Source organism: Notolepis coatsorum, assembly GCF_963971535.1.
Source record: "Notolepis coatsorum genome assembly, chromosome: 8".
NCBI classification, from domain to species: domain Eukaryota; kingdom Metazoa; phylum Chordata; class Actinopteri; order Aulopiformes; family Paralepididae; genus Notolepis; species Notolepis coatsorum.
In genome coordinates this window covers 107,665,979-107,681,395 of record NC_140172.1, presented here as the reverse complement: position 1 = coordinate 107,681,395, position 15,417 = coordinate 107,665,979, and the positions used below count along the sequence as shown (strand labels likewise).

The window sequence follows — 15,417 nt, the reverse complement described above, 5'->3', positions numbered from 1 at the left end:
TTCCATGGAACGAATGTCTTTCTTTTCGTTCTTAAAGGGCATTGTCTCTAGTGTCCATAGCCTCTCGACATGCTGTAGGAGGGTGGTGTCTTCTTCTGTCACTCTGGAGTGGAGGCAGCTAGTGGCTGCTGTTCGGTTAAGAGACCTAGCGAGGGGGCCTTGTAGTGTCCATCCTAGGCGGGTCTCGACTGCTGCAGGACAGCCTCTGGGCCCTGTGTGGACCCGGTCCATCGGGACGATGAGGTCTGCATGGTCGGAGCCTATCAGCAGGGTCGGGGTGGCACCGTCTATGAGCGGTATAGGTAGTTGACGCAGGTGCACATATTTATCCATCAGCTTGGCGATGGGGTAGGTGTACTGCGACAGGCCTATTTCTTGGCTGGTGAAAGCGTTAGTAATCCTATACCGTCTCTCTGGCTGCCCGCTTGCTGCGATAGTGAAGGAGACATTCTCGCCCTTTATCGTCTTTAGATATCTTTTTATTGTCCGAATCGTCATCTGGTTTTCGCTCCCCCGCAGCCCCAGCTGGGCCGCGGCGGACGCGAGGAGAAGGGTCTTCTCTGACCCGTCGTCAAGGACGGCGTAAGTGTCCATGACCTTGTCTTGGTAACTCAATGTTACGCGGACCACCTTTAAGAGCACCCGGGCGCCCCCGCTGCTGGCGGGGTCAATGTACATAACACTTGCCTTTGTGCTGCTTGAGGGTGCAGGCTTTCTTCTGTTACTGTCGTGTAGGACGTCTAAGTGGGCTCCGTCACACCGACTACACCTCTTCTTTAAGCGGCAATCAGCTGCCATGTGACTGCGCGCACATCGGTAACAGCGTCGGTTGGACTTACTGATTCTGATTGGTGCATGACGGTCACCAATCTGCGGCCATCGTTTGCTCTCCTAGGTCCCTCTCTGGAGCTTGGTGTGCTCCGCATGAACGTATCCAACCGTAGGCTGTTGACTTCTCTCGCCAGGAAGTCGGCTAGGTCTAGGAGGGATGGCTCGGGACCGTTAGGATCACGGTGGTCTCTTTGCCGCCTGAAGCGCTCTTGTCGGGCGGGCGGAAGCTTCTCTAAAATCCTCTCGACATTAGAGTTCGCGTACAGTTCGTGCATACCCTTTTCTCTTTGCGCCCCCAGCATCCCTACCAGGGATTGTACCTTGATAGACAGGTCATCTAGTGAGCGATTGTCTGTGGCTGGGGGTAGGCGGTCAATATGCCTTATCTCTTGTATTACGTAGTCCCATATGCGTCCATATCTTTGGTCGAGTGCTGCTAGAGCCGCGGTGTATGGGGTAGTAGAGGTGGCATAAGCCAGCGCTATATTGTGCGCTCGGGGCACCTTGAGGTGCTTCAGTAGGATAGCATATTTGTACGGTTCATCAGCTACATCGGACATCATTGTCTCTAAGCACATTCGTAGCTCTGTGTACTGTGCTCTGTTCTCGTGTGTGAAGTCCGGGAACGTCGGTGTGCCAATGTATGATGCCATGGATGGCTGGCACATCGGTGAGCGTTGGAAGAGAGGCCTCCTAGGCGAGTCTCCTCTTACGCCTCTTGGTGGGCTGGTACCTGTTGGATACCATGGCCCGCGTATCCAGGTGCTGTTCCTCGGGGCTGGTCGTGCGTCAAGCTCACCCGTGAATTGAGTCGGGGGTCTGTAGCGCAGAGCCGCGGGGGTAAAGCCTGGGCTGTACTGGACCTCCTGGTCCTGTGGAGTACTGTGCTGCTGTTGGGCTTGACTCTCCTCCTCTCCCTCTTCTTCTTCCTCTGGCAGGTCATCTAGATCCTGTAGTCATCTATTTAGCCTCTCCGCGGTGTAGACCGTTTCTTCCTTGTAGGGTCTCGCTTGGACCGGTCGGGGAAGGGGTTCGGAGGGGGGTATAGGCTCTCTCTGGTGGTCGGGCTCAGGGTCGCTTGATCGGGTAGGGGAGGGTGCCCTTGACCCTTGTCTTGACGAGGCCCTGGAGCCCCGTGCGGAGGGAGGGGGTGTTGCCCTGGTGATCAGCTGCTCCATTATCTGCGCTTGTAATCGGTCGCGCTCGGCTTCGCGCTTGGTGAGAGCGAGGTCGCGCTCTGCTTCTCTTTGGGCACCGGCAGCGGCACGCTGGGCTTCGGCGGCGGCGCGCTGGGCTTCGGCCCGGTCTCTTCCCATATTCTCTTCCGTCTGAAGGCGTCTAATCTCTAGACGTATACGATCTTCGTCGCTCCGTTGCTGCGCTTGAAGGCGTTCTCTTTCCATGGAAGAATGTTCGCGCTCACTAAGCGTCTGTGCTTGGAGTCGATCGCGCTCTGTTGAGGCTGCCAGGCTGGCGAGGAAGGCCTGTGCCAGCATCTTGTCCGCCTCGCTGGGGGAAGACGCTGGTTGAGGTGATCCGCTCCTGGTAGTACTCGTTGGAGATCCGTTCTCCTGTGGCGAGTCGAGGAGATCCATCTCCGGGGTGCTCGCCTCTTCTTGTAGTGGGTCGAGTTCCATCCCTGGAGGGCTGTCTTTATCCTGGAGCTCTCCGGGGACTACTTCTTCGGTCTTGGCGGGGGGTAAAGTCATGTCGGGTCCCCCCTGGTCTCCACCGTGAGCTTGGTCAGTTACGTTAGAACCCACTAGGGCCTCTATTGGCGGGGTAGCCTGGTCGATAGGGTCGGACATAATTTTACTATCTACTTTTTCCGCGTTTACCGTCTGTAGAAAGCTAGGTAGTATATTGGCAACGTAATCCTCTAAGTACTGAGGTGTCTGCCGTCTACGCTGCGGGCGATCTATTTTAGGAGAACCGTTTTGTGGAGTGTTCATCATTGGCCATGTCAATATTAATACCACTATATTAATATTACGCTAATTACCATCCGGCTCGAAGGACCAATTGTAACTGAGGGGTACAATTCCCTGACTGTATTGATAAGTATGGTATCATTAAACCACTACCGTCTTTATGTACATTCTACTGGCCATACAGAACATAGGTATCTTAATGATGAACACTTCCCCACAATGAAATCGGTTCCACACAAAGTTGTAATTAAGTATTTATTGCAGCAAAAGGTACATAATATACTTTCTTTACTTCACTTTGAATGCGCTTATAAGGCAAAGGAATGTGCGTAGGCAAATCAATAACGAATGTCCATTCTCTGGTTACGCAGGAGGTAATCATACAACCTGAATCTTAGGGAATTATATCTATGGTACACTAGTAATATAGCGGGAGATACTGGAAGGGTCCCCCCGGTTGTAAGCCAGCAAGGGTAGAGGATCTGTCGGTAATAGAGTCTGGGTCAACGATGATAAGGAGACTCCGAGTACGGGAGATGGTGCAATAAGATCTTGATCCACAGACGAATACAGCTGTTCTCCGTAGCCTGTAGCTCCACAGGGAAGAAAGCTAGCCTGCCTCAGGCTTCTGAGGGGCAGACTCGACGTGGCTCCTCACAGGGTAAATCCCACACACTTGTGGGCGTCGGCGATTCTCCGCTCCATTAATTACAGGACCAAAAGCAAATATAATCCAGCCGAAAAGGGCTATGCAGTCGTCGGGTAGATAATCCAGTGTACATGTCCACACGGTCCTCGTCTAGGGCCCCTCGGGTGAAAGCGCCATGAAAGCAGCCCAGCCTGGATAAGCACTCTAGCTGATACGAGGAAAACGTTGGTGATGCTGGTCACTGTAGAACTTTAGCCGCACGATACACTATACACAAATAGACTATTACTGACTTAATAGAATATGTCGCACTCGACGGTATAGCGCCAAACTCTGACACTTCAGTTATTAATTTGCACGCGGTCTCAATGCTCTATTTGGGGCCAAACAGGCCATACTTCACCGCACGTAGTATCGTGGGTGAGGCTTCAACTTTAGTTACTAAGACTTCTGACTAAGTGCTTCTGTATTCACCTGCGCCGTATTTATACGCTTAGGTGAATAAACTAGTACCAGCTTTATTCCTGTCTCATATCCTTGCGCAATACCATTCTTGTCCAGGCATGTCCCCGGCGGTGACTTTGAACCTGACTTTGGAGGCATGGCCTTGGCGCCTGTGGACCGCTGTCCAATAGGAGAATGAAATATTATGGTCTGTACTAGGCTAAAGGGATATTCCGTGTATATGTACAAGGAATATACAAGGGATATCAAACGATATACAAATATTATGCAATATATATCAATCAATAAATATATATATTCGGTTTAATCTGATCCTTTGTAACACAAAGGATGCTAGGTGCATGCTAGCTGCAAGGTTAGCCTTCATTCAGTCAAATACAAACCTTGTGATTGCTTGTTCCCTGGCTGCATAAGGCACCTACCACTACTCTTCGGACTTTTATCGGTGAGTCGGACTGCTTACTAGTTTACTCAAATATCAACCAAGCATGCAAATATTGTGGTTCCACTGGGGCTCGAACCCAGGACCTTCTGCGTGTAAAGCAGACGTGATAACCACTACACTATTGAACCACATATCAATGTTTTCTATGACTTAAGACAATTAACTAATAATTTTATCAGCAAATGTAGCCAGAAATTACCATAGTATTTTCTCTGTAGTACTAGCTACTAAGCATATGTTAGCTAGCCACAAGCCTCACATCCATGCCATGTGCAGACACACACATGGCGGATTTATCCATGCTCCAGGCTCGTTAGGTGGAGGGGAGCTGTTGGCTGGTGAACCGAAAATCATCTTTTTCCTACTGTTACTTAAATGCCATTGCCAGGAATTCATTGCATGATGAGAGAAAATATCAACATACCGCCATGGTAACTTAAGTCAAAGTGAATGTATCAACTATCTTTGTCAGGAGGCTTCCTTGTTTGCTACCAATCAATGTGTGATTCAAACCAAATGGAGAGGTAACGTTGGGGTTCCATGGGTTGGCCATGCAGGCTAGATGTAGTAGCCAAAGGATGCTAGGTGCATGCTAGCTGCAAGGTTAGCCTTCATTCAGTCAAATACAAACCTTGTGATTGCTTGTTCCCTGGCTGCATAAGGCACCTACCGCTACTCTTCGGACTTTTATCAGTGAGTCGGACTGCTTATTAGTTTACTCAAATATCAACCAAGCATGCAAATATTGTGGTTCCACTGGGGCTCGAACCCAGGACCTTCTGCGTGTAAAGCAGACGTGATAACCACTACACTATGGAACCACATATCAATGTATTCTATGACTTAAGACAATTAACTAATAATTGTATCAGCAAATGTAGCCAGAAATGATCATAGTATTTTCTCTGTAGTACTAGCTACTAAGCATTTGTTAGCTAGCCACAAGCCTCACCTCCATGCCATGTGCAGACACACACATGGCGGTTGTATCCATGCTCCAGGCTCGTTAAGTGGAGGGGAGCTGTTGGCTGGTGAACCGAAAATCATCTTTTTCCTACTGTTACTTAAATGCCATTGCCAGGAATTCATTGCATGATGAGAGAAAATATCAACATCCATGGTAACTTAAGTCAAAGTGAATGTATCAACTATCTTTGTCAGGAGGCTTCCTTGTTTGCTACTTATCAATGTGTGATTCAAACCAAATGGAGAGGTAACGTTGGGGTTCCATGGGTTGGCCATGCTGGCTAGATGTAGTAGCCAAAGGATGCTAGGTGCATGCTAGCTGCAAGGTTAGCCTTCATTCAGTGAAATACAAACCTTGTGATTGCTTGTTCCCTGGTTGCATACAGCACCTACCGCTACTCTTCAGACTTTTATTGGTGAGTGGGACTGCTTATTAGTTTACTCAAATATCAACCAAGCATGCAAATATTGTGGTTCCACTGGGGCTCGAACCCAGGACCTTCTGCGTGTAAACCAGACGTGATAACCACCTACACTATGGAGTCACATATCAATGTTTTCTATGACTTAAGACAATTAACTAATAGGGCCGCTGGGTGGTGCAGCGGACATTGCGCTCGTCACCAACGCAAGAGACACCGGTATCGAATCAGGCTGTCAGCATTGCCTCCGGCTTGGGCCGGCCGTCATACTGACTCAATTGGCAGAGCCAGCGGGAGGGGAGTCGATGGGTGGTAGTCTGATTGTTGTAAACAGCGACTCCTACAGGTCGGTCAGGGCGCCTGCACAGCAAAAGACAGGAAATGGCGGGGAAAGTGTGAGCCTCCCACACGTTACACCTCGCCAATGAGAGTCCACGCTGGCAGGTGAAAAGATGTGACCGGCTGCCTCCACATGTATCGGAGAGGACATGTGATGGGCTTCTATCCTCCCTATGACTGGCCAGTGGGGGGCACATGCGAGCAACGATCAGGACATGGGAGGGAGAATTGGCACGAGAGGTAAATTGGGATGGGAGAAAAATCACAGAAAAAGGAGAAAAGTAGATAAAAAAAAGACAATTAACTGATAATTTTATCAGCAAATGTCGCCAGAAATTATCATAGTATTTTCTCTGTAGTACTAGCTACTAAGCATATGTTAGCTAACCACAAGACTCACATCCATGCCATGTGCAGACACACAAATGGCGGATGTATCCATGCTCCAGGCTCGTTAAGTGGAGGGGAGCTGTTGGCTGGTGAACCGAAAATCATCTTTTTTCTACTGTTACTTAAATGCCATTGCCAGGAATTCATTGCATGATGAGAGAAAATATCAACATACCGCCATGGTAACTTAAGTCAAAGTGAATGTATCAACTATCTTTGTCAGGAGGCTTCCTTGTTTGCTACCAATCAATGTGTGATTCAAACCAAATGGAGAGGTAACGTTGGGGTTCCATGGGTTGGCCATGCAGGCTAGATGTAGTAGCCAAAGGATGCTAGGTGCATGGTACAGTAGCTGCAAGGTTAGCCTTCATTCAGTCAAATACAAACCCTGTACTACAGGATACTACGGGGTACTACATGGCACTATGGGGTACTATAGGGTACTACATGGCACTACGGGGTACTACATGGCACTACAGGGTACTACATGTCTGCTCCTTTGCAGCACCACAAACATGGGAACTCTCTAACTCTCCCCCCCCCCCCCCCTCTCCCCCCCCCCCCCCCCCTCCCTCCCCCTTCTCTCTGAGTACCCGTCCCCTGGCGCTGACCAAGGTGATGGATGCCTCGGGGTCTTGGCCAAGCTTGTAGTGACTGCTCTACATGCACCTCCGAGGCATTGGATCAGTTATTCACCGCCGTCTGTCCGTGGTCCTGTCAACTGATTAACAGACTGTTAACAGATTAACAGTCAACGCGGTTTCATTGCTGGGTTAAGTACTTCTATTCTATTCACATAATACGCTTACTTCATATATCTACTCCATTCACATATATGCCTACCACTTGTATCTATTGCTATGTCCGCCTACTACAATCTCATGAGCTGTCTAACGCCTGTCCCGTCTCCCTGTCTTCCTATGACTTGCTGTCCTGGAGTGTTGACCGGAGTGTTGGACGTCCCGTGACGAAGGCCGGGAGATTGCGACCCCCTCTGCGTGCCCCCCTGTCTTCGGAGGTCTCGTAGTGGTGACCGGAGTGCCGGATGTCCCGCGATGATGTCGGGGAGTTCGCGACCCTCTCTGCGCCACCCCCCTTCCCCCTGTCTCCGGCTGTCCCTGAGCAACGACCGGAGTGTTGAATGTCCCGTGACTAAGACGGGGAGGACGTGACCCTCTTGCGCCGCCCCTGTGCCTCAAATAGATCCGCTATCAACTCTATCTTTAATCTTTCAAAATGTTCAGTTGCTATCGCTATTAGCTCTATCTTTAATTTTTCAAAATGTACAGTTGCTATTGCATGCACTCATCTGTGTTTCACCACACACATGAGTGCATGCTTACCAACTGTCCGTCTGCAACACTACTATCACCGACATCTAAGAAGGGAGATCCCCCCTTGAACGGCCCTTCTAAGGTTTCTCTCCTCCACATTGCCTGTGGAGCTTTTTTCCCTATTGTTAGGTTTTAGTGAGTTTTTCCTTACCTTCGCGTGGGGTATGTCTGGGAGTGCTTGCATTCTTTCATTTATTTGCATTCATCTAAAAAATGTTTGGACCCTATGGTGTTCTTGTTCTGTTCTTGACTTATTGTTATGTTGTCTTCTTGACTTGTTTAAAGAAGACCTGTACGGCCCATGGGGACATTAACGTGTGTTGTTGGGCCCTATAAATAAATTTGTTTTGATTTGATTTGATTCTGTGATTGCTTGTTCCCTGGCTGCATACGGCACCTACCGCTACTCTTCTGACTTTTATCGGTGAGTCGGACTGCTTATTAGTTTACTCAAATATCAACCAAGCATGGAAATATTGTGGTTCCACTGGGGCTCGAACCCAGGTCCTTCTGCGTGTAAAGCAGACGTGATAACCACTACACTATGGAACCAGATATCATTGTTTTCTATGACTTAAGACAATTAACTAATAATGTTATCATCAGATCTAGCCAGAAATTATCATAGTATTTTCTCCGTAGTACTAGCTACTAAGCATATGTTAGCTAGCCACAAGCCTCACCTCCATGCCATGTGCAGACACACACATGGCGGTTGTATCCATGCTCCAGGCTCGTTAAGTGGAGGGGAGCTGTTGGCTGGTGAACCGAAAATCATCTTTTTCCTACTGTTACTTAAATGCCATTGCCAGGAATTCATTGCATGATGAGAGAAAATATCAATATCCATGGTAACTTAAGTCAAAGTGAATGTATCAACTATCTTTGTCAGGAGGCTTCCTTGTTTGCTCCTTATCAATGTGTGATTCAAACCAAATGGAGAGGTAACGTTGGGGTTCCATGGGTTGGCCATGCGGGCTAGATGTAGTAGCCAAAGGATGCTAGGTGCATGCTACAGTAGCTGCAAGGTTAGCCTTCATTCAGTCAAATACAAACCTTGTGATTGCTTGTTCCCTGGCTGCATAAGGCACCTACCGCTACTCTTCGGACTTTTATCGTGAGTCGGACTGCTTATTAGTTTACTCAAATATCAACCAAGCATGCAAATATTGTGGTTCCACTGGGGCTCGAACCCAGGACCTTCTGCGTGTAAAGCAGACGTGATAACAACTACACTATGGAACCACATATCAATGTTTTCTATGACTTAAGACAATTAACTAATAATTTTATGAGCAAATGTCGCCAGAAATTATCATAGTATTTTCTCTGTAGTACTAGCTACTAAGCATATGTTAGCTAGCCACAAGCCTCACATCCATGCCATGTGCAGACACACACATGGCGGATTTATCCATGCTCCAGGCTTGTTAGGTGGAGGGGAGCTGTTGGCTGGTGAACCGGAAATCATCTTTTTCCTACTGTTACTTAAATGCCATTGCCAGGAATTCATTGCATGATGAGAGAAAATATCAACATCCATGGTAACTTAAGTCAAAGTGAATGTATCAACTATCTTTGTCAGGAGGCTTCCTTGTTTGCTACTTATCAATGTGTGATTCAAACCAAATGGAGAGGTAACGTTGGGGTTCCATGGGTTGGCCATGCGGGCTAGATGTAGTAGCCAAAGGATGCTAGGTGCATGCTACAGTAGCTGCAAGGTTAGCCTTCATTCAGTCAAATACAAACCCTGTGATTGCTTGTTCCCTGGCTGCATACGGCACCTACCGCTACTCTTCGGACTTTTATCGGTGAGTGGGACTGCTTATTAGTTTACTCAAATATCAACCAAGCATGCAAATATTGTGGTTCCACTGGGGCTCGAACCCAGGACCTTCTGCGTGTAAAGCAGACGTGATAACCACCTAGTATATATTTATTGTATACTTGCTTAAATTCAGTACCTGTTCTTACTGTATTGCTGTACATGTGAGAATGATTGAAATAATAATATATATATTTTCCTCTAACCTCTAAAACTAAATCCTCTCTCCCTCTCTCCCTCTCTCCCACTCACTCACTCACTCACTCACTCACTCACTCACTCACTCACTCACTCACTCACACACACACACACACACACACACACACACACACACACACACACACACACACACACACACACACACACACACACACACACACACACACACACACACACACACACACACACACACACACCTTCCCTGTACCACTTATCCTTTCTGCACGGTTTGTTCAAACACAGAGAACAACAACAGGGAAAGGAGAGGGTGAGGGCTTAATTAAAAAGAAACATGCTTAAAATTCTAATTGCATGTATGAAATATACTGACAACTGAATTCATCATCTCATTCTTGTCATCCGCTTGTTGATTCCACGTCTCTAGAAAAACCTAGGGAAGTTCTAAAACATCTCTGTCATCTTTCTCTTTTTTTTTTGTCACAGTCAGTCGCTAAGCCTACCTAGCAGCACCAGATGCTGTTTTTATGCCAGGTGACGTTCACAGCCTCTGGAGTGAGCGTCATTACCCAGATTCTGTGTGGTGAATCATAGTGGAAAATGGCCCCATCATTGCCGGATGTCTGCACTCGGTACTCAGAGATGGGACTGGGAAGACGGCCAGGAGACAGCGGGCTTAGGGCTGGGATGTACCTCGGTCACACCAGGCCCTTCCACAGAGTACTTTGCCCTCCAGGGAGGCGAAGGCACACCGAGAGCATGATGAGAGATGTAGGACTTGCTGATAATAATATTATGTGTATCGATTATATTTTTTCTCATGTTTCTTTTCATGGAGATTCATCAAAGGGCTTTGATGAATAATCTTGTGAGATTATCTTTAAGTGGACGTTTTGGAACTGGATTTTGAATTATATTTCCGAAGTACTTTACTTTTATTATTTATTATTTATAATTTTTTTATTATATATTTTTTAAAGATTATTTATAATCTAAGAAGTCTTGGCTGAGATCACCATGGAAACACACTGGGGTGCATGGATAAACTAACAGGTTTCTCTACAACAGCACACATGTATGTATGTACTGTATGTGTCAGTGGACATCATTTATTTTGCTTCTGTTGGAGTATGACACACCGTGCCTCACGCAGCGGATACATGCGATTCAACTGGATAGCTGGATGTTTTCATGGCCTTTTGGCTGAAGGCGAGCCTCTCACTACAGCGTGGCTATTTTTGTCATTACTACACATCATTAAAGTGGAAACGAAGAAGCCGACATCTCTCAACTCATCTCTCAACTCATCTCGGGGGCCAACAGACCTATCGACATATTCGGGAAGTGCTCTATGCGGGTCTCTTATCTTATCTTTGTCCAGCTTAAGTGAGAAAGGTGGATGTGCGTGACTGTAAAGTCTTCGACTAGACACCCATAAGCCATGGCCTGCGTCAGAGCGTATGGCGTCCAGCAGCAGCAACACAGCGTCCTGGGGCCATGGGTAATGGGCTGGATCCTCAGCGTAGCCTCCTGCCTCATCGTCTCCACGAACCTCCTGGTGGTGTCCGCCTTGCTCCAGCTGGTGCGCAGGAAAGGCAGCCAGAGCTGGTGCTTTGTCCTCAACCTGGCTCTGGCCGACACCCTGGTGGGTCTGGCCATCACCGGTATCGCCGCGGAGGACTTCAGCGACAGCGGCAACACCGGCGGCAACAATGGAAGTAGCACCGGTTGCTCCGATAGTAATACCACCGTGAGCGGCCATATCACCGGGAGCCTTCCCTCAACCTCCCCGTCCTCTGTTCAGGACAGGACCAGGTGTCTCATACGCATGGCGTTCGTCATCTCACCCTGTTCAGCCTCCATCATGTCCATGTTCCTCATCTCCCTGGACCGCTATGTGGCCATCAAGCTGCCCCTGCGCTACTCGCAGCTCTCTGGGAACGGGACCGTGGTAGGGGCCCTGGTGCCGCTGTGGCTCAGCTCCTTTACTGTGGGCTTCTTGCCAGGTGGGACCAGAGATGAAAGATAGATAATCAGCTATCTGAGGGGGATTATTTTAAAGAGCAACTACACACCAACAACAAATCTGTAGAAAGACTGCCTTCTAATGGCATTAGACCATTTTTAATCTGAAATGAAAAAGAAAATATATATATATCTAACCCTAACTAACCTTACTGTCATGCACTTGTCCTAATATACTAACCTACACTGTAGCACTCAACACTTTGATGAACATTGTTACTCAGCTGATAGAGTTGTGCCCTTCCTGATGACTTGTCGTACAGAACTTGTAAGTCGCTTTGGATAAAAGTGTCAGCTAAATGACTAAATGTAAATGTAATGTAAAAGTGTATGCTATTGTTATTATCTCCACCAGGCAGAAGCCTGGGGTGAGATCATGTAATTGGTTGCATGTGTCTGTGAGTCTGTGTGTGACTCTGGCCACAATTTGGATGAAATGTTGCACATAGGCTGGATACTGGATATTTTACCTGAATTCTGGAATATTTTCTATAATAAAATATAATTTTCTAACATAATTAGATCAACGACCAATGAATTTCTATCATTGACCATTGAAATACATGTTCAGTATGAAGTTACACAATTTGTACGCAAGGGGGCGATCACTGGTAATCAGCTCTGTGGCACCTGTTTACAACATGCCATACATGCCACACTGACCGCTCTCCAATTATAGTTATTAGCATTAGCATGCTAGCGCTAGATGGTAAGAACAATTCTGTCTGTGCCTCTGTCTGTCACTCACTAACTGTTTATGCATTAAGCATTAGCACTAGACAGTCAGAATGAGTCTGCCTCTTCATCTGTCATTCACTTCCTGTTTCCTGTTCTGTTACTTCTTCGTGCTTGGAACCTAAGTGCCACTAATGGCTAAGACTTCCGGTTGGGTATTTTTAAAATAAAATAATGTCTGTCACTTCCTGTTTACTCCAGCCCTGCTTCATGCAGGGTGATCTGCTTGCATTGCTCTATGCTGCCATCTGGTGGAGATCTTTCTAGTTACAATCTGCTCGTCGTGTTCTGCTATTGGCTGACCTCGGTTCCCAGGTAGCCAATACTAGATTGCAATAGCAATTGCATGCATTTAACCATTAGATGGCAGTCTCTCTACAGATTTATTTTTGACATGTGTAATTGCTCTTTAACACATTGGACGCCAGAGGTCGCTGTGGGCGTATGGCCGTTTGTGCCAGGGCTGTAATGAAATAGGGGTAGATGCCGGTGTTTGTAGTGCTAACACTATATTAAATATTATAGCTATGGATCTAATAACAACGTCGATTGTCAGTGAGTTTCTTCCGGTCAACATGCAAAAAACATACATTTCCGCTTTATACCGTGGTGAATATGAGTATAGTTTTAGAGTGACTCTGTGTAATCCCGGGAAACAACGTCAAAACAGCGTTTTACTGCATTTCATTATAAATCGTGCCATTTCTTGCCTGGATCAATAATCAATCTGAAATCAACGCTAGATTATCGGTATTATGTTTCATCATGCATGCTTTGATCGCAACCAACGGAACACCGGCACACACACACACAGATACACGCTGCGATCGCGGGGAAAAAATATCGGATCAATGCAAGATTGATAACATATAATCCTTACCTTGTCTATGATGTACTGCAAAAAGAATAATCCAATTATCTGATCGCCATTCCAAGTACTGATCTCGATCATGTGTCCAACGTTATCCAGCCGTGAAGATGAACGGGGGGGGGGGTCTCGTAGGTGCATCTGTTAGAACCGCTTGCCCTGCCCAAGTGTTTAGACCCCGCCCCCACGCTGCAGCTCGGCCCAGACACCAAGGCCATATCGTTTCAAATCGAGTACAATAGGCAAGGCATTAGGCGGCGGTATCGGACCGTTGCGGTCTCAGACAGAGTGCCACACATGTCCACAGCACAGCAGGATGAATTATGAATGGAAATAGCGAATAAAAGAAATAACGATCATAATAACGAGTATACTCGTTGGCAGAATTCGATTGGCAGGCTATAACGAGTATACTCGTCATTGGCAATTAATGTGTTAATGGCATTGGTTACTGTGCCCTGGGATTTCATGTGACGAGTTTGAGTGAATATGAGTTGAAAGTGCTAGACATTATGTGCAGCCAGGGGAAACTGTTGTAGCAGGCTAATAATCCGGCCCATGTCCTCCTCTGCTTTCTCAGTCATGGTGCAACAACTCCAGAAAGAAAACTACAACGGCTTCTGCACCTTCTTCGCTGTCATCCGCCGGGTGGGCATCATCGTGGTGTTCTGCGTGTGCTTCTTCCCTGTCCTCTGCGTGTTCATCTACATCTACCTAGACATCCTGAAGATCGCCTGCGGCCACCAGAGGCAAATGCAGCAAGTGAGGCCGATGACGGGCTCCGTGGCGCCCCAGCAGCAGAGCAACCACCGGTACTGGGGCCACGTCAAGGCCCTGAGGACGGTGGCGGTGCTGGTGGGTTGTTTCTCAGTGCTCTGGTGTCCCTTCTTTGTGGCGTGCATAGTGGAGGTCTTCTGCGAGAGCTGCAATCTGACCCAAATGCTGGAAAATGACCTGTGGCTCCTGGGGCTGTCCAATTCACTGATCAACCCCCTGGTATACGCCCTGTGGCAGAAGGAGGTGCGTCTGCAGTTAGGGGCCACGTTTTCCCTTTTAAAGAACAGGATAATGCGTCCTGGGCCACTGGACGTCACACAGAGATGTCACCCACAGCCTGTGCAGTGCCAGGCTGTTACTCCAGTGGAGGATCCCCTCAGCCCTGTGCTATTGCCCCACATTTCTTCAAACAACGAGACTCGTACATTGTCTGCCTCAGGGTCCCTGTGAGTGATTTAGGGATAGGACTGAAGCGGGGGGAAATAATCAAGCTGAACACTCTGACGGCGCCATATGGTGGATTATCGAGTTAAGGATTAAGCTTAGTGTAATTTTGTACTTTCTCCGTCTTCGCACTGCGTTTTGTGAAGTCATACTGACTGACCCAGACAGATGAAAACAGACTGGCGGGACCATGTGAAACAAAGTCAGTCCGAGTGGAAGAAGCTTCTCTCATCCAGTGATGAAAAAAGTATTTTTACTCAAGTAATGTACTTAAGTAAATTTTTTAGCTACTTGTACTTTACGTGAGTATTTTAATTTTACGGAACTACGGAATTTCAAAGAAAATATTGTACTTTTTACTCCACTACATTTATTTTAACGCATCAGTTCCTAGTTGTTACTAGTTGTACTATTACTACTAGAAGAACAACTTCAAGAGGATGTAATCAGAGCAGCATAACTGGACCACATACCACTTTAACATAACCTGTAGAGGTCAATGGATCAAGGTTTGAATGCTCCCCAAGCACTGGAATACACAAACGTCATGTAGAATGCATTGCATACTAAGTATATTCAATAGCAAATACTTCTCAACTTTTACTTAAGTAGAATTTGAATGGAGGACTTTTACCAGAGTACTAATTTATCTGGGTATTTCTACTTTTACTTAAGTAATGGAACTGTGTACTTCTTCCACCACTGCTTTCATCCCACGGGAAATAGTGATCACTCATACATGGACATTTGGTGTGGGACGCATGACGCGCAGGGCATGTAGGTGCTTCTAGCGA

At 47.2% G+C, this 15,417-nt stretch overlaps 1 protein-coding gene across 1 annotated transcript; it reads left to right on the top strand.

Annotated features, from left to right (window-relative positions):
• Positions 1 to 11,278: 11,278 nt before the first annotated feature.
• gpr119 (G protein-coupled receptor 119) lies at positions 11,279 to 14,629 on the top strand (the record flags this gene model as incomplete). Its single annotated transcript, XM_084320495.1, has 2 exons — positions 11,279 to 11,780; positions 13,983 to 14,629. 2 exons carry the CDS (start codon positions 11,279 to 11,281, stop codon positions 14,627 to 14,629), a joined length of 1,149 nt encoding a protein of 382 aa, XP_084176621.1.
• Positions 14,630 to 15,417: the final 788 nt, after the last annotated feature.